This window comes from Letharia lupina (genome assembly GCF_014066315.1).
Source record: "Letharia lupina isolate WasteWater1 chromosome Unknown contig_8, whole genome shotgun sequence".
In the NCBI taxonomy this organism is placed as follows: domain Eukaryota; kingdom Fungi; phylum Ascomycota; class Lecanoromycetes; order Lecanorales; family Parmeliaceae; genus Letharia; species Letharia lupina.
Genome location: NW_023502977.1, coordinates 178,053 through 200,012, shown reverse-complemented (window position 1 = coordinate 200,012; position 21,960 = coordinate 178,053). Strand labels below are relative to the sequence as shown.

The 21,960-nt window shown below is 43.1% G+C and overlaps 5 protein-coding genes across 5 annotated transcripts; 2 read left to right on the top strand and 3 right to left on the bottom strand.

Annotated features, from left to right (window-relative positions):
- Nucleotides 1-3,337: 3,337 nt before the first annotated feature.
- Nucleotides 3,338-4,120, bottom strand: HO133_009966 (uncharacterized protein; the record flags this gene model as incomplete). The annotated part of the gene is made up of 2 exons (XM_037300822.1): nucleotides 3,338-4,023; nucleotides 4,081-4,120. 2 exons carry the CDS (start codon nucleotides 4,118-4,120, stop codon nucleotides 3,338-3,340), a joined length of 726 nt encoding a protein of 241 aa, XP_037153639.1.
- A 1,912-nt stretch (nucleotides 4,121-6,032) lies between these two features.
- Nucleotides 6,033-6,590, bottom strand: HO133_009965 (uncharacterized protein; the record flags this gene model as incomplete). The annotated part of the gene is made up of 2 exons (XM_037300821.1): nucleotides 6,033-6,340; nucleotides 6,428-6,590. The coding sequence occupies 2 exons, from the start codon at nucleotides 6,588-6,590 to the stop codon at nucleotides 6,033-6,035; spliced, it is 471 nt and encodes a 156-aa protein (XP_037153638.1).
- A 3,833-nt stretch (nucleotides 6,591-10,423) lies between these two features.
- On the bottom strand, nucleotides 10,424-11,599 carry HO133_009964 (uncharacterized protein; the record flags this gene model as incomplete). Its single annotated transcript, XM_037300820.1, has 4 exons — nucleotides 10,424-10,687; nucleotides 10,737-10,850; nucleotides 10,923-11,043; nucleotides 11,100-11,599. 4 exons carry the CDS (start codon nucleotides 11,597-11,599, stop codon nucleotides 10,424-10,426), a joined length of 999 nt encoding a protein of 332 aa, XP_037153637.1.
- Nucleotides 11,600-13,198: 1,599 nt separating this feature from the next.
- HO133_009963 (uncharacterized protein) lies at nucleotides 13,199-14,119 on the top strand (the record flags this gene model as incomplete). The annotated part of the gene is made up of 3 exons (XM_037300819.1): nucleotides 13,199-13,498; nucleotides 13,552-13,732; nucleotides 13,785-14,119. 3 exons carry the CDS (start codon nucleotides 13,199-13,201, stop codon nucleotides 14,117-14,119), a joined length of 816 nt encoding a protein of 271 aa, XP_037153636.1.
- Nucleotides 14,120-16,046: 1,927 nt separating this feature from the next.
- On the top strand, nucleotides 16,047-21,598 carry HO133_009962 (uncharacterized protein; the record flags this gene model as incomplete). The annotated part of the gene is made up of 5 exons (XM_037300818.1): nucleotides 16,047-16,094; nucleotides 16,148-16,735; nucleotides 16,905-17,180; nucleotides 17,228-17,459; nucleotides 17,613-21,598. 5 exons carry the CDS (start codon nucleotides 16,047-16,049, stop codon nucleotides 21,596-21,598), a joined length of 5,130 nt encoding a protein of 1,709 aa, XP_037153635.1.
- Between the last annotated feature and the right edge of the window lie 362 nt (nucleotides 21,599-21,960).

Sequence of the window (21,960 nt, the reverse complement as noted above, 5' to 3'; positions counted from 1 at the left end):
GATAATATAAAATATATTTAGATATTCGCGTAAGATATTATTAATAAATATTTAAAAAGTAATAAAAGTATTATATAACTTAAAAGATATTATTATATATTCGAATAGACTATATCGAGTAAGAAATATAATTTTTTTTTCTAATCTTTTTTTACTCTAATTTCGTTAAAAGCGGCTATAATATTAAATTTACTATATATTCTCGCCGCGTATAATTTAGCGAGAGTCTCTTTAATTAATAAAAAAGTATTTTAATTAAAAATAGTAAATATATTAAAAGCTCTATAATCTATATATAATCTAAATTCTCTATCGAATTTCTTTATTATTAGAATAAGTACTACGTAGAGAGAAATACTTAATTTAATATAATTTTTTTTTAATATTTTATTAATATATTTCTTTATAACTAATACTTAATCTTTAAAAAATTTATAAACCCTTTTTAATAGTAAAATAGCTTCTTTTTTAAAATCTATTTTATAATTAATAAAGCGATAAAGAACAAGTTTATTAGTTTTAATAGAATTTTAAATATCTAATTATTCATAATATATTATAAAAACTTATTCTTATAATTATTTTATAATTAAGAGTTTCTTTTTTAATTTATAAAATAATTTCTTATAATCTTCTATTATAATAGCGACGATATTAATAATAAACTTTACTTCTTTATTAATAAAATTAAAAAATTATTTAAAATCTTAAAATTATATAATAATAATTTAATTCTCTAATTTTTTAATTATTTTAATAAAGATATAGGCGAAGATTTTTACTATATTTTTTTCTTTAAATATAATCTTTATTATATAATTTAAATTCTTTTTTAAAAATTTATTATTACTTTAAATAGTAATAGATTTATTATATAATAAATAATTAGATATATAATAATCTAAATTAAATATAATAATTCTAAATTTAAAGAATATATAAGAGTTATATTATTCTAATTATAATATATCTAGAATAATATTAAATCGTTTTAATAAGATAATTAAGTATTAATTTTTTTATATATAATCTTTTAAGATAAGTTTTATTAAAATTATATATATAATATTAAACGTAAAGATAAATTTATTATTAGCTAGTTATAATCTATAGAATTATATTAATATTACTTTAAATAGTTTATTTAATTTAATAAAAGATATATTTATAAAGCTTAATATTAAAGCTCTAATATTTAAGAGATAATTAATCTTAATCTATTTTTTTAATATAATAATTTTTCTATAAAAGTTTAATTAATATTTAATCTATAAAGAGGCTTTAATAATAATAATATAAGCGAATAGAGAGATAAAAGCGAGTATTCTTTCTCTTTCTAACTCTTTAATTTTTATATATAAAAATTTTAAATCTTTAACGGCGATTTAATTAAGAATATTTAATTTTTTAATTCTTATAATAGTTTAACGAAGACGCTCTTTTTAACGCTAACGATTTTTAAAATTATATTAATTTATTCTTTTATTAATAGATCTATATTTTTATATAAAATACTATTATCGCTAAAATAATATCTAATCTTTAAATATTTAAAATATCTATCTTTTTTTTAAATTTATTTACTAATAATTTAAAATACTTATATTTTTATATATAAGAATTTTTAATAATAATATTATTATTTCTTTTAATAGAGAAAGTATTACGCTAATTATTTAAGAGAATAAATTTTTTATAATTATTACTAGTTTTATTAATTTCTTTCTTACTTTTTAGATTTAATATATTATTAATAACTCGAAGATTTATATCTAATACTTATAGAAAAATAATTAATTCTTAAAAAATATTAAAAGATTATTCTAAAATTTAAAATTTTAGATATATAGAGATTAATTATTTTAGATTAGATATCTTATAGATATTAATAAATTTTAAGAGAGTAATAGTTATAAAGAATTATACGTAAAAGTTCTTAAACGTTTTCTTCTTATTTATTACTTTTATATTAAATTTAAATTTAAATATCTTAATATTTAATTTAATAATTTTATTATATATTTCGAATATATTATCTAATTTATTAATTATTTCTTAAATATTTTAATATAAATTTAAGATATCTTTATTTACTTTTATTTTAATAATATTATATATAGTAAACTTATAATAATTTTATATATAATTAATTTTTTTAAGTTTAATAGAAAAGATTATAACGTTTTATCTTAATTTCGCTTTAAGATATTAACGTTAACTATTCTACTTATTTCAATTATTAATATTATAAAAATTTAAAATATTAAAATATTATTTATTTAATTCTATATTCTTTACGCGATTCGTAATAAAATTATAATATAAGTTTTAATAGATATTATTAATAAAAATACTCGACTAATAAGATATAATCTTTATATTTTTCTTATTAGAGTTTTTTAAATTAGCTAATATATAAGATTATTATTTCTTTAACTATTACTCTTTACGCTTTAAATCTTATTTAAATTTCTTATTTTCTTTAATAAGTTTTATAATATTAATATAATATCTATTATATAAATCTTAAAGTCTACTATTAATTTCTCGCTTATAAAATAATTAGCTATTATTATTATTTAGCTAAATAATAATTATTAATATCTTTATCTTAGCTTAAGCGATATTCTAATTAAATTCTTTATTTTATTATTAAAATATTTTAATATTATAATTAATAGTTTAAAAGCTCTCTATTAAAGTTTTTAATTTATTATATTAAGTATTAAAAGTATTAATAGCGCTTTCTATAAAATTCTATAAGTTAATAATAAATATAAAGATTATAATTAACTCTTCTTCGATAATATTTATAAGTTATACTTCGATATAACTTAAACTAAGTTTAATAATATATCTTCTAGAAATAAGATATTTTCTCTTATATCGTACGAATAATATAATAATATTTAAGATCTTCTTATCGAAGTTCTTAAGTTCTTCTAAATAATAATATATCTATAATTTATCTATAATAATTTAACTTTATATATTATCTAGATTTAAGATTAAGAGATTTATAGCTAGTATTAAGCTAGTAAAAGTATAGAGAAGATTTAATTTAAAATCGACTATTTCTTTTAATATACTAAAGATATTTATTTCCTTTAGATTTTTATTTAATCTAGTTAAATTAGCCTTTATATAAGTAAAAGACTTTTATTAAGAAATTATTATGGTTTAACTCATATATGTATGTGGTGTAAAAAGATGTTGATTGTTCTATGTGCCCGCAGGGCAGATATGTGCGGTGCCAAGCCTACGCTAGTGGCCCTATGGGTAGCCCTGAGGCATCTCATGACAATTGCCCACAAAAAAACAGAGAAATGCCATGTCCTCATGGCAAGAAGTATGCATGCATGATTCTTCGAATGCCGGAAATGAATGGAGATGCCAGGCTAATTAGTGGTGTGCATCCCGCGAAATCTCCTGCCGCAGTGAAAGCTTTTGAATAATGAAATGGATGTTGAAGCAAGACATCGGACGGTTTCAATTCGTCCAAATATGTATCGTCCGAACTTCCTCCTGTAGAGGGCCCAATTGGCTGTGATCGTCGCAGTAGATCCTCCTCTTGTGACGTCATCGCAGTGATGTACCATATCAATGCAGTGGGGATAACAGGCCAAATTGCAGTGGTGTTCTCCGTTTGCTGAGTGGCGATTCGACATGGGAGCGTGGAGAGTAGACCTGTGTTCTTGGTGATGGGGGCCTTACTGCCGCTTGGTTTCTCTGCAGTGTTCTCCACAGTGTTCTCCGCAATCTTCTCCGCAGTGTTCTCCGCATTTGCCTGTTGTAGTGGTTCCTCCTCTTGCTGAGTGATTGGCTGAGTGGCTTGCTGAGTGATTGACTGAGTGGATTGCTGAGCTGGCGGGGTAGGTAGTGCTGACTGAGTAGCTTGTAAGGCCTCAAGTCTAGCCCATTCTTGACGTATGTAGGCCGCTCGGTCTTGAAGGATTTTGGCTTGCTGTAGGAAGAATTTGCAGTCCTCTTCGGTGACGAAATAGGATGGTTTGTTGCCTCTTTCTAAGCAGTGTTAAGCTTCTGCGTTATACTCCCATGGGTAGCATTCTCTTAGGATACCGTTGTCGTATACTTGTAGGGTCTGTAGGAATGCTTGCATTGTGATATCGACAGGCCTATCAAAAGGATCGATTTGGACGGGGTGTCAAAAGGTACTCGATGACAGCGAGTGTGTTGGAGGTCCGGCTTGGAGCGTCACACTATTAGGTGTTGATGTGGGCTTTGCGTAAACGTGTGGTGTAGACGTGGCTCGTAGAGACGTCTACTACATCGTAGGATCAAGTGGAATTAGATCTTAAGGTGTTGCTACCAATTGTTAAGGAATCATTATGGTTTGACTCATATATGTATGTGGTGTAAAAAGATGTTGATTGTTCTATGTGCCTGCAGGGCAGATATGTGCGGTGCCAAGCCTACGCTAGTGGCCCTATGGGTAGCCCTGAGGCATCTCATGACAACTTTCTTTTAAATAATCTTTTGAGTAGTAAGTTTCTTTAGCTATAACTACTAACTTTTTAATAATATACTCTCTTCTTAGCTATATATATAATATAACTAGTAAATAAATCGTTATCGCTCTAGAAGAAAGATAGATAGTATTATATTAGAAACTTAATAATATATATAATAACTCTATATTATAGTATAAAGAGAATACTATCTATATAGAATTATTATAATTATAGATTTTATAGTAAGATAGAAAGATCGAAAGGCCTTAATACGCTAAGCTTAATTAGGCTATAATATAAGTAAGATTATTAAAATTATAATAAGATAGTAAAAGAAGAGATAGAAGAGATAGAAGAAGCTAAAGAGGTAGTAACTATTTTTTTAAGATATGATAGACCGATAAGGCTTAAAAAATGATGATTTAGATTCTCCGATCTTAAGTCTGAATAGAAATAAAAGACTATTATTAGTATACTAGTTTGCCATATAAATTTGATAAAAGATAGACATTTTGGTATTGCGTCGGATTTATCGGATTTAAGAGCGTGCAAATGAGGGTAACGTGCAAATAGGGGTGGAAACGATTATTAATACTCGTAGTATCCAGAAGTGAGCTACGACGCTAAAATCTTAGCGTCTTGGCACCCGATTTCGCGGAGAACTGAGTAGTTTGATTGGTCAACTCTCCCGGCGCTACTAAGCGAGGTAGCTCACTTCTGGATACTACGAGTACATGCCAAGACGCCAAGGTCATTTGTCAGCAAATTCCGCGCCGTTTGCCAGACCTGCCAAGATCGCTGAGTCCCTCCGGGTTAGCCTTCAGGTTCCGCAGTAAGCAGAAGGCGCTAACCCGAAGGGGCTTAGCGATCTTGGCAGGTCTGAGGGACCGAGGCAAGCCGGGTCCTTTCAGCCTTCTTATCAAGACATCTGTACCCAGATAACATCCCAGCCAGTATAACATACAAGGTGCAGAGCAACGATGAAAGAGCATGCAGAAAACATTTGTCAGACCGGGGCCTGAACTGTCTGCATTGATGGCGACAGCACATCACAGCCCCGTAGTCATCAGACAATCAAGACATGGCAAGTTGTTGGTAGCAGGTTGTTGTTAACGGTGCACATCAGAGCCTGCAAACACTCCCGGGATGTCCGCCGAGCCCTCATCTGTTTGATCGCACTTGCCTCACAGGCCCAACAACGATGCGTTCCATGCCAAGGTCACTTTGAATTGAAAAGTAGAAGAGCAGACGTGTGAGTTTTATATTCGGACCATCATAAAAGCCGCGGCTTGCAAAAGGAATGCAAAAAGACTGTCTACGGCATAAAACAAGTGACGGGAACTGGGAAAACCTTTTGCGAGACACTCCTATCTAGGCAACCACAAAGAGTGTCCATCCTCGTCCGGCCCATATCGCTGTACATCTTTACCACCCAGCCACCATCGTGCCATCGTGAAGCGAACGTTCAAGGAAAAGAGCGAGTTCCCGCGCCAGCAACCCATATCCGACGAGGCCATTGACTCTGCCCAAGGCATGTACAGAGTCTTGCCAAAGCTCCAGCTATCCAGTCAGGCCCACAGCAGCGTCCATGCCTTCTTCAAAATGGGGGTCTTCGTTGGCGACCCCAACGTCTTGCTCCGGCATCGCGTGGGCGGGAGTGGAGGGCCTTGAGGCCTCCGTGCCTTCATTTGGTGCTCGGGCATTGACCCGAGATCTTTCTTCATGATTCTGTGGATCATAGATGGGCTGTGGAGGACGGATTCCGAGCGTAAGATTGGCCGCCTGGTCAGGTCCAGAGCCTACGGCGCCCGGCATCGTGACCGGAGATTCTGATATGATATCTTCAAGGTCAATACCATTTGCAACAACTGTCCAGAAAGGTAAAAAAGTTGTCAGCTATTGGCTCTTTACACCTCTTGTGCGTTGGTCAAAGTTGGAAGGGAAGGAAAGCCCACCAGCCGCAATGGAAGCAGAGCGTGTGCCCCAGATTGTTGGCATCAGATTATACAAGTTTTTGATCAGGAAGGCCACCCCGATCATGACGAATATGCGGGTGACTGCGAGGACGTAGATGTTGTTATTCCAGTCTGATTGCTGGGGAACCGGCAGAGCTGGCATCGTGCGCCTGGCGGCTGGCAGGAGTTGTACTATTTGAGATACGTTGGATATTATGAGTGGTGTGTGACTTGCGATATCTTTCCTTCGTCAAGGTGTCAGTGTCAGTGCAGACAAGAGAGACACCATCACTATATTAGTTGCATCTTTTCCATCTTGTTCAACCAATCAAATCAAGCATGCCCATCTTCCCGTCCCCCATCTTAGCGCTCCCGCAGGTACCACGATCGATTGTCATGACCGCCGTGCCAAGTGTTAGGCTTTTGTCTCCCAAAGGACATGGAAGAAAACTTTCAGTATAAAGTATGCTCCGATTATATGTTTCTTCGTCTTTGTCGGCGAAAGTTCTCCTTCATATTGCATTGCTACCTCGTCATTGATCGTCATTGAAAGATATATACAAAGTACCTTAGTTTGGCCATATGTGGGTTTCACTGATTAGATAAATACCCGTGAGGTGCTACTCCTCTTGGAGATTGCGGATTTCTGCCTATTATTGCCTGCTTTTCCCTCGCCTAAGAATGCTAAGAATGCTACACCAATCACTTCCGCTGACAGATCATTCGCCGCCTTCGCCTATTGGCCTCGTGCGGCCGAGAAGTCTGAGCTCTTGCACGGAAGTATCCACTCATCGGTGCCGGTTATACAGCCCTCAGCGAATGGTCCGATTGGTGGTTGGACCCGCGCCGAGTACGGTAGAATCTCGGATTTACCCGATCGGGTTAGTATCTTTGACAGCTCCTCTCGTTTGCAACTTCAACGTTGTCTCCACTTTTCTCCAGGAGCTCGGCTTACGCGTAAAGTGAACCGCACGTATCACGTGAGATGCTGCAGCTTTAGTCGTACATGTTCCGATTCTCCGTTTTCTGCAAGTCTTCGACCAGTCTGTTATTGATTTCCCCTGCCACGCAGAGTAAACACCGTAATTCCATCGCCCCTTTTGCGCGCAATGAACGCCAAAGCACCTTCTGAGCTGAGAACTGCAGAGTAGGTACGGATGAAGCTCACGAGCAGATGTGCTGCAGGCCGCCGTACTTCGTACACTCCTCTCTTGTCACGTATGAACAAGGCGAGGACTTGTATTCAAGCAGCATGCAACGTTTCTAGGCTCCACTTCGTTGATGAAGACAACATTATTAATGCGAAAAACCCAGAATTGTCAATCTTCTTGCATTGAAGAACCGATCAGGTTCGGTTCTCTACAGAGCGCTCATATGTTGTATACCCAGGGCGGCAAATTCGCTAATATTCTGATGCTCCTTAGTTATTGATATGATGTGTACAGTCGACCGAACGTCGGGAGCAACTTTTAACGACCAAGGGTTTTTACTGTGGCCTACCCAATTTTCTCAAAAACGAATGTCTCACGTTGCCTAAATGCTCGCTTGCAGCTTCTTGTAGTGATATCGATGGGTGCAAACTTCCGGGACTGGACAGTTGAACGTGGAGGCGTCATTGCATATTGCTCTAGCAAAAGGCCATGAAACGAATGCTTAATGGCTGCCACGGTTTCTACTCGTGAGGCAGAAGTATCCATACCTACCAATCGATGCCGGTCATGTTACCCTCAGTCAACAATTCAATTGGTGGCTATATCTGCGCCGGGTTGCCAAGTGACTCGGTGGACTTCTCTGTGCTTGGGGGTATCATTACTCAACCGTGTTAGATTCGATTCCTAATGGCGCTGGTACAATGATGTAGTGGATTTTTTGTGCTTTCATTCCTTTCTCGGCCACCCGATTAGGGTTGGCTGCAGGAGGCAGCTCGGTCAACTAGGTTGGAGAGGGAGAAAGTACCCGTTATCATATGAGCTCGGCTCTGTCTTCATAGTGCCTGGAGTTTTGCAGTGGAAAGGAAAGTAAGCTTTTGTGATACTCGATCGAGCTGGCTCATAGTGCATTGCATGCCACACCCAACCCGGCTCACGTCGCTTTTTTGACCCTTTGAACCTGACGACTGTGCTTCTGTTTCGTAACCATGCCTTACTTTTTGAGTCCTGAGGATCGTAATCCCTAAATTTTCTTCTTTTTTGACAATGGTTCAGTAACCGCAGTGTCTTGCTGAAAAACGACCCCGCTAGTACGGGCTGTCTCTTTCGCTTCTGGGCGGTCGATCCGTACCCCCCTGAAAACCGTGCCTGAAGACATTGCAGGGTAAAGTGTTGTAATATGATCATGTCTATCTCAACTCGAAACCTCATATGGACCACTATTTTAGACCTCAATGAGGCAAAAAGTGGTTGCCAGCAAAGCTGTACGGATGATAAATTGTACAAGGAAGGAACGAGTGATGAGGGATCTTCATCCTAAAGCCGGAGATGCTTCTGTTCCAAACATTTCTTGAGTCGAGATGCATGACTAAAAGTCACCCCTAAACACCCCGAGTCCAGTATTCTTAAAGTCGACAAGCTCCTAAATCCCAACCGTGCGTCCTCTGAAGTCTTCAACACTGGCGACAGCACCCGCTGTCTTTCCACTGCTCCTGTTTGGTCTTTCTTGCTTTAAGCATACTGTCTCACCACCACCGGACAGCACCGGTCTATCCTCCATCACATTCCTTTACGCAATCCTGCCACCACTTCCCGGATCAACCTTACCTGCAATGCCCCTCTTCGAAATAGTACAAGGGCGCCACCTCTGGAGAAAAGAAAAAATCCTCCTCGTCTTCGCCCTCCGAAGTGTCTCCCAAACGATGGGCTGTCCTCTTTCGGAATTCCACGTGCATTTTATGCAAGGAACCCGCGACACTGCTGAACCCATTGCCAGGAAGCGTGGTCTTTGATCGTATCGAGCGTTATGTGTCTTTGCCATATTACTCACGCTTGCTAGTATGGACGTAGCTCTGCCGTTGGCGATGATGGAGAAGAAAGTCGCAAGGAGGTGGCTTACTGATGGTACCGGTCTGATTGAAAACCGTAGAGGAGGAGGAGGTGGTGGAGGAGGTCGTTGCGACTCCCTTTCATTAACTTCGATCCGTTTCTCTCGCTTTCATGAGGTAGACAGACGTCCTGGTACCACAGTCCCGTATCGTGTTCTCATCAACTCATTACGAGCTTCCGGCGCTCAAAATTTCCAAGGACCCTGGAGTTTCGTAACAGACGAGTATCATCGGTTACTGCGGGTTGCACAGCGAGTGCCCTACGCTTCAAGATTCGACCACGGCAATAGGCGCAGATCGCTCTAGGTATAGAAAGCGATCTTTCGGTGGGAGGCATGGCTGGCTATTCGAGGCCACCACGACTTTCGGCTATAAACAGCTGCGGCAATCTCCAAGATGAGATCTGTCGACCTGCATGCACTGTACCTTGACCACAATAGCTGAATTCTAGTCGCACCATAATTATACCTCTTTATGAGGCCTCTGTGCGACTCTAACACAAATCCGAGCAGCACATCGGTCAGGAGGATAAACGCCTTACATTTGCGTTGGCTGTCGGCAAGTGCACCAGTGTAAATGGGCGTCTGTGTCCCATTATACATTATACATCATATGACCACTCCGATACTTTGACTCGATGAGTATGAGTAGACTGAACAGTATGAGAGGGTGGAATTCTGAGTGGCAGCATATGTCAAACGCACATAAAGACTTGAAAGCTTGCAGCACCATCCAGACAGATCGCAAGCAATACAAATGAATCATAATGACTGTCGCTTTTTTACAAGATTGTACGACTCAAGCATCGCACTTGGCTACCACGTTGAAAACAAATGCCCAGACGTCACGGCGCGTTCCACTCTCTGTTGATGCTCACGACGGCTCCGGTGACAGCGAGAACCCTGAAGTCTAGCTTCTTTTCCCTTCTCCGATGTTTCAAAAGGCTAAAATGCCCGTCGCTACGCGCGGATGCGCTCCAATAAACCTGACGTCTGGTTGCGTTCAAATTGTAGCAGCTCTTCTACCGCTATGCGTGCACACCCAATTGCAAAGTTAACCCGTTCTTCGGACTTTGTGAGATCGAATTCCTCTGAACGCCTCACTTGTGGGGGATCCATGTCTTGAAGACCTCGTGAATTCTCTTGAAGCTGGTTCAGATACTCTTTGGTAGCGTAGAAACGGCTGATGTAGCCTTTCAGGCCGTGCCAGGAGATGAGATATGACTACAGCAATTATTGAGCCAGTTTTACCAGAACAGGTTGGGGAACCCACCTTGTATGATTTCTGCTTCCTCGCTGCCTTTTTTTCCAGGACCGCGCCGAGCAACTCCGAAACCTCTTGTCCCAAAATCTCTTCGTCGTTCAATTTGTGATCCCTCTTTTTGAACTAAGCATAGTGTAAGCAACCGTGTTAAGAAGGAGCTTTGGTAATTCTGATAAGAGGTAGAAGAGTACACACTTCTAAGACCACTCCGATCTTTTTTCTTTGCTTGATTTTGCCAAACACAAGTTGTAGAACCAAGTCGGGGTGCGTCGACATATCTGTTTTGTCAATCTGTATGTGGTGCGGACGCGGGTCCCTAGGTATCTCCATTCAACAATGTTGACATCTCAAAAGTTCGCCCGAGCAACTGACCTTGTCTCTAACACTAAGCTCTGCTCCGCTATTCTCTTGGGTTCCACACCGTTCTTTGTGTTCTTGATAGCGTCGTGTACAAGCGCTAGAAAAGCTCGGCCGGCCGCCTTAACATCTTCCTCTGACTTATCATGTGAAGCCGCTTCCGAGGCTCCGCCAGCATCTTCTCCTTCCTCTTCGTCATCTTCACCACTGGTATCTTCATCATCTTCCCCCTCGTCACTGTTTTCTTCTCCATCATGGATCGCAAACTGCGATATCCGATGTTGCGATACTATACTGGAAGGAGCGCCGTCACTCTGAATTCGAGGTCGAATATTGAAAGGGGGCTTTTGACCGAAAGATGCCGTTTGAATCTTTACTTCATGGCCAGGTGTCTGTAGATCATGTTGCCCAGTGACCGAAGACTGCTTGTTGGAAGGAGGCTCAAAACGATCTGGTGGACTAGGCGGTTTTGGATCTTGTTGCCGATGATCTAATGGGCTATTTGGAGGGCGCATGAGGTGACTTGGTGTCGCTGGACTTTTTAACTGATGACTGGGCGTCTTTGTATCTTGTCGCTGAGGGATAGGTGACCCTCCGCGTTGTTGTTGAGAACTTCGTGAGTCTTCAGTGTGTCCTGGGGCTATCATTGTCCCCCCGCATTCTCGTTGAGGGCTTCTGTTTTCTTCTCGTTGTCGCTTCCGACTGAGGAGCTCAGGCATGTGCAGCTGGGGATCTAAAACCCATGTTTGCCGCTGTAAGGGGGTTGGTGTTCGTTCAAATTCTCGCAGAGTATCCTGTGTGCCTCGGCGGTGTTGTTGAGGAGTTACTGACTGGCTTTTCGCGGAGGGTGGTGTACGGTGCTTAGTACTTGACTGCGTGTTCGAATGCGTGTTGAAAGCATCATTTTCTTCCCTCTCGAGTATTAAAGCTTGAAGACAGCCGAAGATTGAGTTTGATGCCTTGTGATCATTATTGCAAATCCAATACCACTCCCCTTTAAGATCTTCTCGGAGGCTTGTAGCGATCTTACTAGATTGCGGAAGCTCGCTTTCTTGAGAAAAAATGTCCATCAAGTCGTAACCAGATTCGCAGAGAACATGTAACCAGTTGAGGTGTAATTCGTTCCAGGTCGAGCCAGATGGACCCTTATTTGGAGTATTCAACGTTAGCATGCCTCATCCTGAAGAGGAATGTATGTTAAAGATTAATTTTAGGAGTGATTTATGGGCAAGAATTTCCTCTTGTTCCTGAAACATGTCATGCAATTGAAATCGCAACACCGATCAGAAAGGAATCGCCTGCAAATAGACACACCTTCTTATTTCTTTCAGAGCCCTTCTTAGAACCCTTCTTGACACCCTTCGCGGATCCCTTCTTGTCCAAGTCCTCTTGCGGAAGGAAGGGGGACTTAGCACCTGTAAGGACTTCGAACTGTCTCTTACTTAGTTGCGACATGTTAATAATAAAGAAAGATGAAGTAAGGCTGTGTACGATAGCGCATGTAGACTTATGTATATATTCGCTAAGAAAAGGATGAACTATGTTCGTGCGCAAGACACGAGGAAGTATTTCATGAGCGTAAGAGTTCACGTTGTTGACACCACTTGTCGGCGCGGAGTTGAGCGATACTGAACCAGGCAGCAACAGGGCTAAGATAGCTTAGTACACTAAGTAGGAAGTTAACTCAGAGTGGTTTGTACCTCTCGAAAGATTTGCCAGCAGTCTAGTTGAACAATGAAATTATACTCCACTGCAACATATCACAGTAAAGAAGACATCCAATTGAACCGTAGAACAAGACTGACGACATATTTAGAGAATAAAAACATTCCTCTCCGACGCTTCGACTTTACAGCCTGGAAACACGATGTGATATATTTTCAGACGGACTCTGATTAAGATATTATGCCTCAGACTTTTCGGTATCCAGACCCAGAGGACTTTCCCGCAAGTCGTAGAGTTTTTGAGCCAGTGTCAAAACATGTTGAAAGATGTAAAGTACTCTATGTGGCACTGAAGGTTTTGCCGCACCGAGAAGCTACTTTAGGTGGATGGTTGCCGGGTCACCGCGCTAACACGGAAAAATTCCGCAGCAACAAGACCTCACCTCAAACATGCTTGATCTGCTCAACCAACAACCCATCATGCTTCCACCGCTCGACACGCGCAAATTGAATGCCCTCTTACGCGACGATGACCATGACGAAAACGAGGAGCTCGAATGCGATCCTCGTGGTCACATAAGCATCGTCAGGGAGTCTATCGCAGAGGACAGGAACTGGTCAGAGGGCGTGATGAGATTATTGGAATTATGGCCAAGAACCAATCCGCGGTTCTACCGCAAGAAGCCTTTGAGCACACGTCATCCTTTATATGACAAGGGAGGCCCCAACAACTGGTGGATCGAACTCGACGTACGTTCCCAATTCCATCTCTGAGTCAGCGACACTGCTGATCGTTCATCTAGGACACCTTCTTCGGTAGCCTTCGCCTCAAACCAAGTCGTGGCGGTATCATCAACATCTATGTTTTCGGTAAATGCGTCCAATCTTTCCAAATTATGGGGTGTCGTCGAAATTGGCCAGCAATGATCTTGTGGATCTGGGATTACGGCAACAAGTTTGAAGCTGTGAAATCGAAGCAAAAAGGTCGGAAGCTCTCGACCCTTGAGGTGTTGCCTCTTTAATAACATCAGTGCAGTATCGAACCCTCATGCCAGAGCACATGGCCAACGCCAGCGTGTCAACAAGCCTCTGCTTCATAAAGTACTACGCACAGCAACATTCAAGGCGCAACATGGAAGAGTAGCAAAGGCGAAGGATGTGGCCATCGTTCCAGATGACACAGATCTCGAAATGGACGATGTTGATTCCACGGTGCCGCTATGCGACACCGCCCCGGATGCGGCAGATTCCAGTGGACATACGGGATTGGCATTACAAACAAGGGGCATGAGAGATGATCAGAGGACGTCTAGTGTTACGACTGAAGATATCGATATCGGGGCCTTAGAAGTTTTCGATCACAGCCCGTGAGAGGACTTAGGCACTGTAAGGAGGGTTCCGACATTTACGGAGCCCACATCCTTACGATCTTCCGTTCAGCACTGCGCACGACACCTTCGCCTGTCTGCGAGGTCATGATTATGACGCCGTACCATGTCAGAGCTCATGAGCCTACGAAGTACGAAAGCATGCGTTGGCATTTGTACTATACACAAGTTCCGGGTCAGATCTTGCGACTACGGCGGCATGCATCTTGTGTAAATCACTTTTTCAAGCATGAGCTGCTATTCTTCTCTGGATCTTTGACTATCGGCGAATGCAACTCATCTCTCAGACTTAGGCCTACTCTCAGCTTCGCAAGATAATCGACGAACAGCTGGCCCATTTTGCTCATTGCCAGATGACGACGTATCCCTCCGACTACCCAAATGGGTTTCGCAGCACCAATTGCTTGAAGCGTACTCATCATATCCCAAGGCCAAGGTCGATGATCCATCGTGCTGCATCATGACCAAGCGAAAGAGGTCGGAAGTGATGGCCTCCCATAAGCCTACGTATAAATGAACGCTTCACATTTAGATATCAGAGGGTGTTTCATATGGTCTGATACACTCGCGAAGTCTTACTTTACAACATATATATCCCTTGAGACCTAGAATACTGCCAGAAGTGGGCCCCAACACATCATCGCCTAGGGGAGGGAACCCCCCTAGGCCTTTGCTTCCCGGAGTCCACCTCTCCAAGGACCAGAGGGTTTCTAAGAACACCTCTCGCGTCTGAGCACTGATCTCTCGGGACATCATCTCAACGGAAACGTGCCCCAGGGGGAAGACCTCATTCACAGGAACGCTCCCATGAGAGAAAGCGCACCAAGAAGACGACGCCTAGGAGAGTCTGCAGCTGACGAGAGTATGTACGGAACACACCAACGGATCAACAACTCCTTTTTTTTTTTGGGAGAAAACCAAAGCTGTGTAGTCTCCAAAGTCTATCACACCTCATGTTTTGAGAAAAGTGTTTTGGGGCAAGAAGGGTCACCAGACACATCATCTCTGGTGACCGATGTCAGGAGACCAAGGAAGAGATCTCGAGATGTATCGTTGGTCTACCACCAGCCCTGCAAAACCATAAACAAGTCTTCATGATCAGGGCTCAAGGGTGGCTCCCGTTGGGCGTATCCCCGTGCTAAATGAGTTGCCCTCGCTTGGGGTACCCCCATGCTGGGGTGCACCATCGTGGTTATATGTGCACACCAGCACTGTTACAGCCTCTTACCAGTAACATATTGACCGTAGCTTTTCCCTTTGAGGGGAAACCTACTGTCACGTGCATTAATTTGAGAAAGCATTAAAGATGAGTCCTTATTCATACAATCCATCAGGACCTTCGCTCCCCCCACACCGACAGTCGCTTTGTTTCGCTGGTTGACAGACCATCTTGTTGTAAACAAAGCGTCCTACGCTGCAGCCACCACCGTACTTATTGCAGGCCTGGACGCAAGTGAGAGTTGATTAAACTTGCATTCGCTATGTGCGTTCGTAAAGGGCTATGGTAATTGCGCTCAGATGTTTCTGCAACCTTCTGCGCCGCATATGAGTAAGTTCAAACTCGTGGCGAGTTGGATGGATTGGCAACTTGGTTCCAATGGTAGAATGGTTGGCAAAGCTCGCGTACGCGAAACACGCGGGATGATATCATATCGCATGCCGGCCGTGGGGTCTTTCAAGGCTGCCTGCTGTTTCTTCCTTCGACTCAGTATGTATCCACGACAAAACTATACAGGCATACAGCGTAGTCTTTCGGATCCCGGCAACAGATTTAGTCCTGCGCGGGTAGGATGAAATGTCGAGTATTACTTTTGTTACAAGAGATACGTCAGGCAGACTATCGAGCTGAACAATCTCTATGATTTTGCGGCTGAAGGTGCTGTCGTGTAAATAGTCGGAATTGGAACAGGATGAACAACATTTTGAATGACGGGCTTGTTCGTGAATCGCGAGGAGTAGTGAGTCGATACAACTTGTTTGTCTTGCGTTCGTCTGCTGACTTCTCTTCTAGAACAGACCGGAAGCGCTTTCATTCTCAGTATATAGAGTCTCCGGTCTTCCACCTGCCCGCAGCATCGAAGATATTGCTGGTCTCCTGGAGCGCTCACTTGACACGTCGTCAGAGAAATCGGGATTGCAGATCACCTCTTTGGCGGAAGACTGCTACCAGTCAGATAGACAGGTAGCCACCCTGACTTTTTCCAAGACGCCGGAGTCACTCCTCCGCGTTAACGACGAAAATCAATGGCCCATAAAGCTTTCAGGCACAGATTACGACTCGCAATCTGGGAGAACTGAGGCCCTGATCTTCGATACCCACTTTTGCGGCTTGACTCCACTTAATACAGTAGGGACAACGGCAAACTCCACAGACTGCATCGTCGTCTGTGGTTTAGGAACCAATGCCTTCGGTACTTTCAAAGAGAAAGGCGGCTCATACATGTGGTTGCGCGACTCCCTACCAAGCGATCTTCCTAACATGCGAGTCCTCCTTTACGGCTACAAATCGGAACTTCGAGATAGCTGTTCCAATCAGAACGTGTCAATAATAGCAGATAACCTGGCCGGTCATTTCAGCATTTTGCGCCATCAGTCAAATGTAAGTAAGACACCACCAAAATTACCGCTTTACTGATTTTGAAAGACAATCTCGAAACCACTTATTATAATTGCCCAGAGCCTAGGTGGCCTATTTTACAAAACAGGTAATACCTTGCAAGTATTTTGCTTGGCCCGCAAACCCGCCTTACTGACCGTCGCATTCCCAGGCCATCATCAAATTGAGTCGCGGAACAGATTCAGAAAAAGAACAAATCCGGTCGATTGTCGGAATGCTGTTCTTTGGTGTACCCAATCGAGGTATGGATATAGACTCGCTACGCGCCGTTGTCGGCGATAGACCCAATCGGTATCTCCTGGAGTCTATCGGCAAGAGCTCGGATTTCCTGCTCGAACAGAACGTCAATTTTCCACTTGCCTTTCCCTTCAGAGACAGTCCCATCTTCTCCTTCTTTGAGACCCAGAGCTCGCCGACGGCCTTGGAAGTAAGTCTTTGGAAAATGTATATCATTTTTCCGACTAATTTCAAAAGGTCGACGGATTTTGGAAGATGGCAGGCCCACGGAAACTTCTCGTGGATCGCTTTTCGGCAACATACCCACGTCCATGGGACTCTGACTCGTTCCATGAGCCATTTGACCGCACTCACAGTAATCTTGTCAAGTTCTCTGTTGGAGATATCGACTACCAGCGCGTCCTATTCAAATTGCGCGAGATCAGGTCAAAGGCCACCACACTCCTGACATCGAGATTCCACGATCAAGGTATGAGCCCCACAGTCTGTGCGTTATATCAATGGCACTATACCCCATCTCTTTGTCTTTGAACTAGTTGCACCCTACTCTTCTTACTAGCTGCATATTCAACCTGTTGTCCAGCCTTTAAAGAAACCGATGACTGACATTTATGCCTGGCAGAATCGCCCAATGCATTGAATCCGGAAGAGGAAGCTTGTCTTAGGTCACTATCGTTTACACATATGCACGCTCGCGAGAGCAACATTGAGCCAGCGGCGGAAGACACTGGTAATTGGCTACTAGAGAGCGCCGACTTCCAGAGCTGGGCCCAACATGAAAGACTAGACGAGCATCACGGTTTCTTTTGGCTCAAAGGAAACCCAGGATCAGGCAAATCGACATTGATGAAGAAGACTTATTCCCATATGAAGAGAGAAATGACTGATCCCTCATCAATAATCGCGGGGTTCTTCTTCAATGCTCGTGGTAATGAGGACGAAAAGTCCTCGGTTGGGCTCTTTCGTACCCTGCTGCATACCTTATGTCGACAAATGTCTGCGCTTCGTACTCTAGTGGTCAGAAACTACTCCGAGAAAACCAGAGTGTTACGTTCTGGCTGGGAATGGCACCTTGGGGAGTTAAAGGCTCTCCTGAAGTCCGTCGTGACGGCGCCAATCCTTGGAAACCGCAATCTTATTCTCTTCGTTGACGCGCTCGACGAATGCGACCTAGCCGGTGCAAGGGCAGTCATTCAATACTTCGAACATCTTGCGAATTCTGCGGTAAAGGAAGGTACTAAGTTCAATATCTGTTTGTCCAGTCGCTACTGGCCTCAGTTGACGATCCGAATTTGTTTTCACGCTAGAGTAGAAACCCAGAACCAGAACGACATTGCAGAATATATAGGTCAAAACATGGTGTTCGCCAAGGATCGAGGCGGCAGATCGGACTATCTGACGGCATCTGCTAGGCAAATCATGGATAGAGCTTCTGGAATCTTCTTATGGGTTGTGTTGGTGGTTGAAGACCTCTTACATAAAGCCGCCGCTGGTGGGACACTGGCCGACCTTCAGAAGGTGATTCGAAGAATACCCTCGGATCTAGGTGGCTTCTATCGACACCAACTGCAAAACATAGAGCCTGATGACCAGGCGGAATTGCTGTCACTCCTGCAATGCGTCTTCTTTTCGCAGAGACCTCTTTCTCTTACGGAGCTTCGATACGCCTTAGCGTTTGGTAGCGGCACCTTCACATCGTTTGCGGATTGGTCCCAGTCGAGCGAATACGTCGATGGTGATGAACAGATGGAGAAAAGACTCCGCGAACGATCGAGGGGGCTAATTGAGGTCAAGACTTTACCGCCAGACGATTCGTTATACCGACCTAGGAACTGGCATCCTCTACAAAGGTTTTTGAGACCAAAGAGTGTCGTTCAATTCATTCATGAGTCCGTGAAGGATTATCTCCAGGCCCGTGGCTTTGATATCTTGATTCAGGATAGACGACACAATCAGACCGCCCAGGGACACGAGTTTATGAAAGCGATCTGTTTGAACTATCTCAACAGCAGGGAGCTTGTGGTGATGCCAATAATTGATTCCAGACTGAACACGGAATTTGCCGTCCAACGTTCGATGCCAACTCTCTTCGAAGATTATCCGTTCGTTGAATACATGGTCGATTTCCTGTTTATACATTCAGCACACGCAGAGAAAAATGGCCTAGGGCAGGATCATCTACGAGCATGTATATCTGGTAATATTCAAGGATGTTTCGAGCGCTGGAGATACCTTTTCGATTTGGTTTCCATGAAGAGGGACGATCGTTCCATTGTTGGGGGGATGAACTACCGCTGGGTGCCAAGAAGACAAGGGCTCGATGCACAACCAATACATGTTTTGTCTCAATATGGCCTCTTAACACAAGAATTGGCAATGAAAGAAGGTGATACGAATGTACCTGGAGGTCTATATGGCTACGCACTACTTGCAGCTGTTGCTGAGGGACACCAAGCTGCAGTGCAATTTCTCCTGGAAAGTGGAGCAGATCCAAAGTTATACGTCACGGGGCAAGACATGACCGCATTTCAATGGGCAGTACAACGCGGAGACGTGTTTATGCTGAGACAGCTCCTCAAAGACAACCTATCACTCATGAGCATCGTAGTAAGACTCCGTATTTTAGAAAGGGCATATCAAAGCACATCACTTTTCTACGGGTGTCTGGAGTTACTTTTACCAGAGACCAGGATCCCTGAAACAGCGATGGATGCAGTCAGTAGGATAGCTGAACGGGGCGACTCGAAAGTTTTATCCTTCGTTCTAGACAGGTGCGACCGATCAGTACTAAACAAGGAGTGGTTATGGCACGCTTGCAGTGAAAACCCCTTCTCGAGAGGAAGGATGATAAAGATATTGCTTGATCGTGGGGGGAGGGTCAATATCACGCCTGCACTTCTCTCTGCGCTGAGAAAGACATTGGACCTTGACGATGAAGCCATTTCTTTACTTTTTGAGCGTCCCGAGATCGAGGTAGATGAGAGTTTGATTGACTCTATATGCCTGATCAGGAATTCGTCTCAGATATTTCGCCAACTTGAAGTGGCAAGAATCGACTTGCCACCATTCACTCGTCGTCATCTCTTGTGTGCCCTGGAAAATGGCTCAGCTGACTCCGTGGCCTTCATTATTCAACGTATAGATGATGCAGGGAGCTCCGATGGAATGCTGCTAGCAGCAACAAAGCATAACGATGAAGATGGGGAGGTGATGCGACTTCTGTTGAGCTGGCGAAATATTGATCACGTTGAGGACGACGTAATGATCGCTGTCGCGGGTAGCTTCCACTATGAGTCTTCCCTCAAAGTCCTCGAGGACCGTTTCGGACGTTTGGTTTTCCCAATGGAAGCCCTAGCTGCCGCGATACCTCATCGATTGCCGCATGTTGTCAAGTCCGTGCTTGAGAGATGTGAGAGTTTTGCCCTTACTGAAGGTCTTCTCGTGGCAGCGGTTCGGTTCTCTCCAAGGCCGGATGAGAAAGTCGCACTTCTTTTAGAGAATGATCCCGCCTTCGATGTGTCAGGAGAAGTGATCAAGGTAGCAGTCGCCGATTGGCATGCAGTAGACATATTGGATCTTCTCCTCCAGCAGGGCAAGCCTATCCTGCTGACTGAGGAGATTGTGGAAGCCGCAGCCAGCAATTATGACCGAGGACCTGATGCTCTCCACATCATTCTCCAACAGAATCCTGGCGCACGAATCACAGATTCCATGATGCAATCGGCTGTCAAAGCCAGTAGGGGCGCGGCGTTCATTTCGCTCATGCTTGCGCATGATCCAAATATTCGGATGCGAGAAGAGTGGTTGATATCAGCAGCAATGAATGAGGGGGACGGAAGCACTATTTTCGCTCTCCTGCACGAGAGGGGAAAGATAACCAATTTGAATATGGCTGCAGATATTCGTGACACAACTCCAGGCAAGCGGTCTGCTTCTCGGGAACCCCATCCCCAGATTACTACAAAGGTCAAGGATGCGGTAATGTCAAACCAGAGTGACAAACAAAAACTCCGACTTCAGTCCTTGTTCGAGGAGTGGGGCGCTTTTCGTGGACAGGAGACATCTCTTTCTCAATCCAATGAGCCTAAGGCTAGCGGTGACAATACAGACCAAGAGATTCTTCGCATATCGGATCCTGCTGTTTCCAAGTCCAACAGCCAATCTGCTGGCTCAACGAACAAGAAGGGAAATCGCCGTCAGCAAGCTGAGGAAGACTCTACTCAACAAGATCCCTCTGGTATTGAACACGCCGAAGCGGATTCACATCCCCCTCGGCAACGCCGTCAGCGAGCTAATCTACGAGCTACCCCGAGAGCACGTCAGCCAGGTCAGCCAGCGGTCACCGCTCGCGAGGTAGAGGAGCAAGAGGAAGAGCAGCGAGCAGAGACTTACTCCGAGGCAGGCGGAGAGGGCTGGACTGTGCCTATAGAAGGAGGAGTATCTACTCGGCGCGGGCGTGGGAGAGCTATATCACGGGGAGAAGAGCGACAGCGAGTTCGGGGGAGGGGGCAAGCAGGGAGAGGTGTGCCTGCCTCGACAGCGACGAGACAAAGACGTCAGCAGGCTCCTCTGCCAGCACGCTTTCGAGACGATGTGATGGATCTATAAGAATGAAGCACGGGTTTCTGCATGCATGTATGCTCTCGAAGGTCTGACTACGGTGTTTCAGGTTTGGGCAAGCCGTGAGAGAGATCCACGGCAGCAATTCGGGCTTTACGAAGGATCATTACCACGTCGCTATTCTCGAAACTTGGTTGGAAGGCAAGTTGTATTTCAAGAGTAGTCAGGAGAAACGTGTGACTTTTTGTGTTTATTTACGGGAATAGAACGCAGTGGGAAAAGAAACGAGAAGACTATCGAAGACTACTCAGGGGATTCGTCAAGGTTGGCAGTGGCCTCCTGTGGGGAATGAGGTGATTGCCCTCCTTGGTTCTATCTAGGAATGTTCTTTGAGAAACTTTGTGTTTATA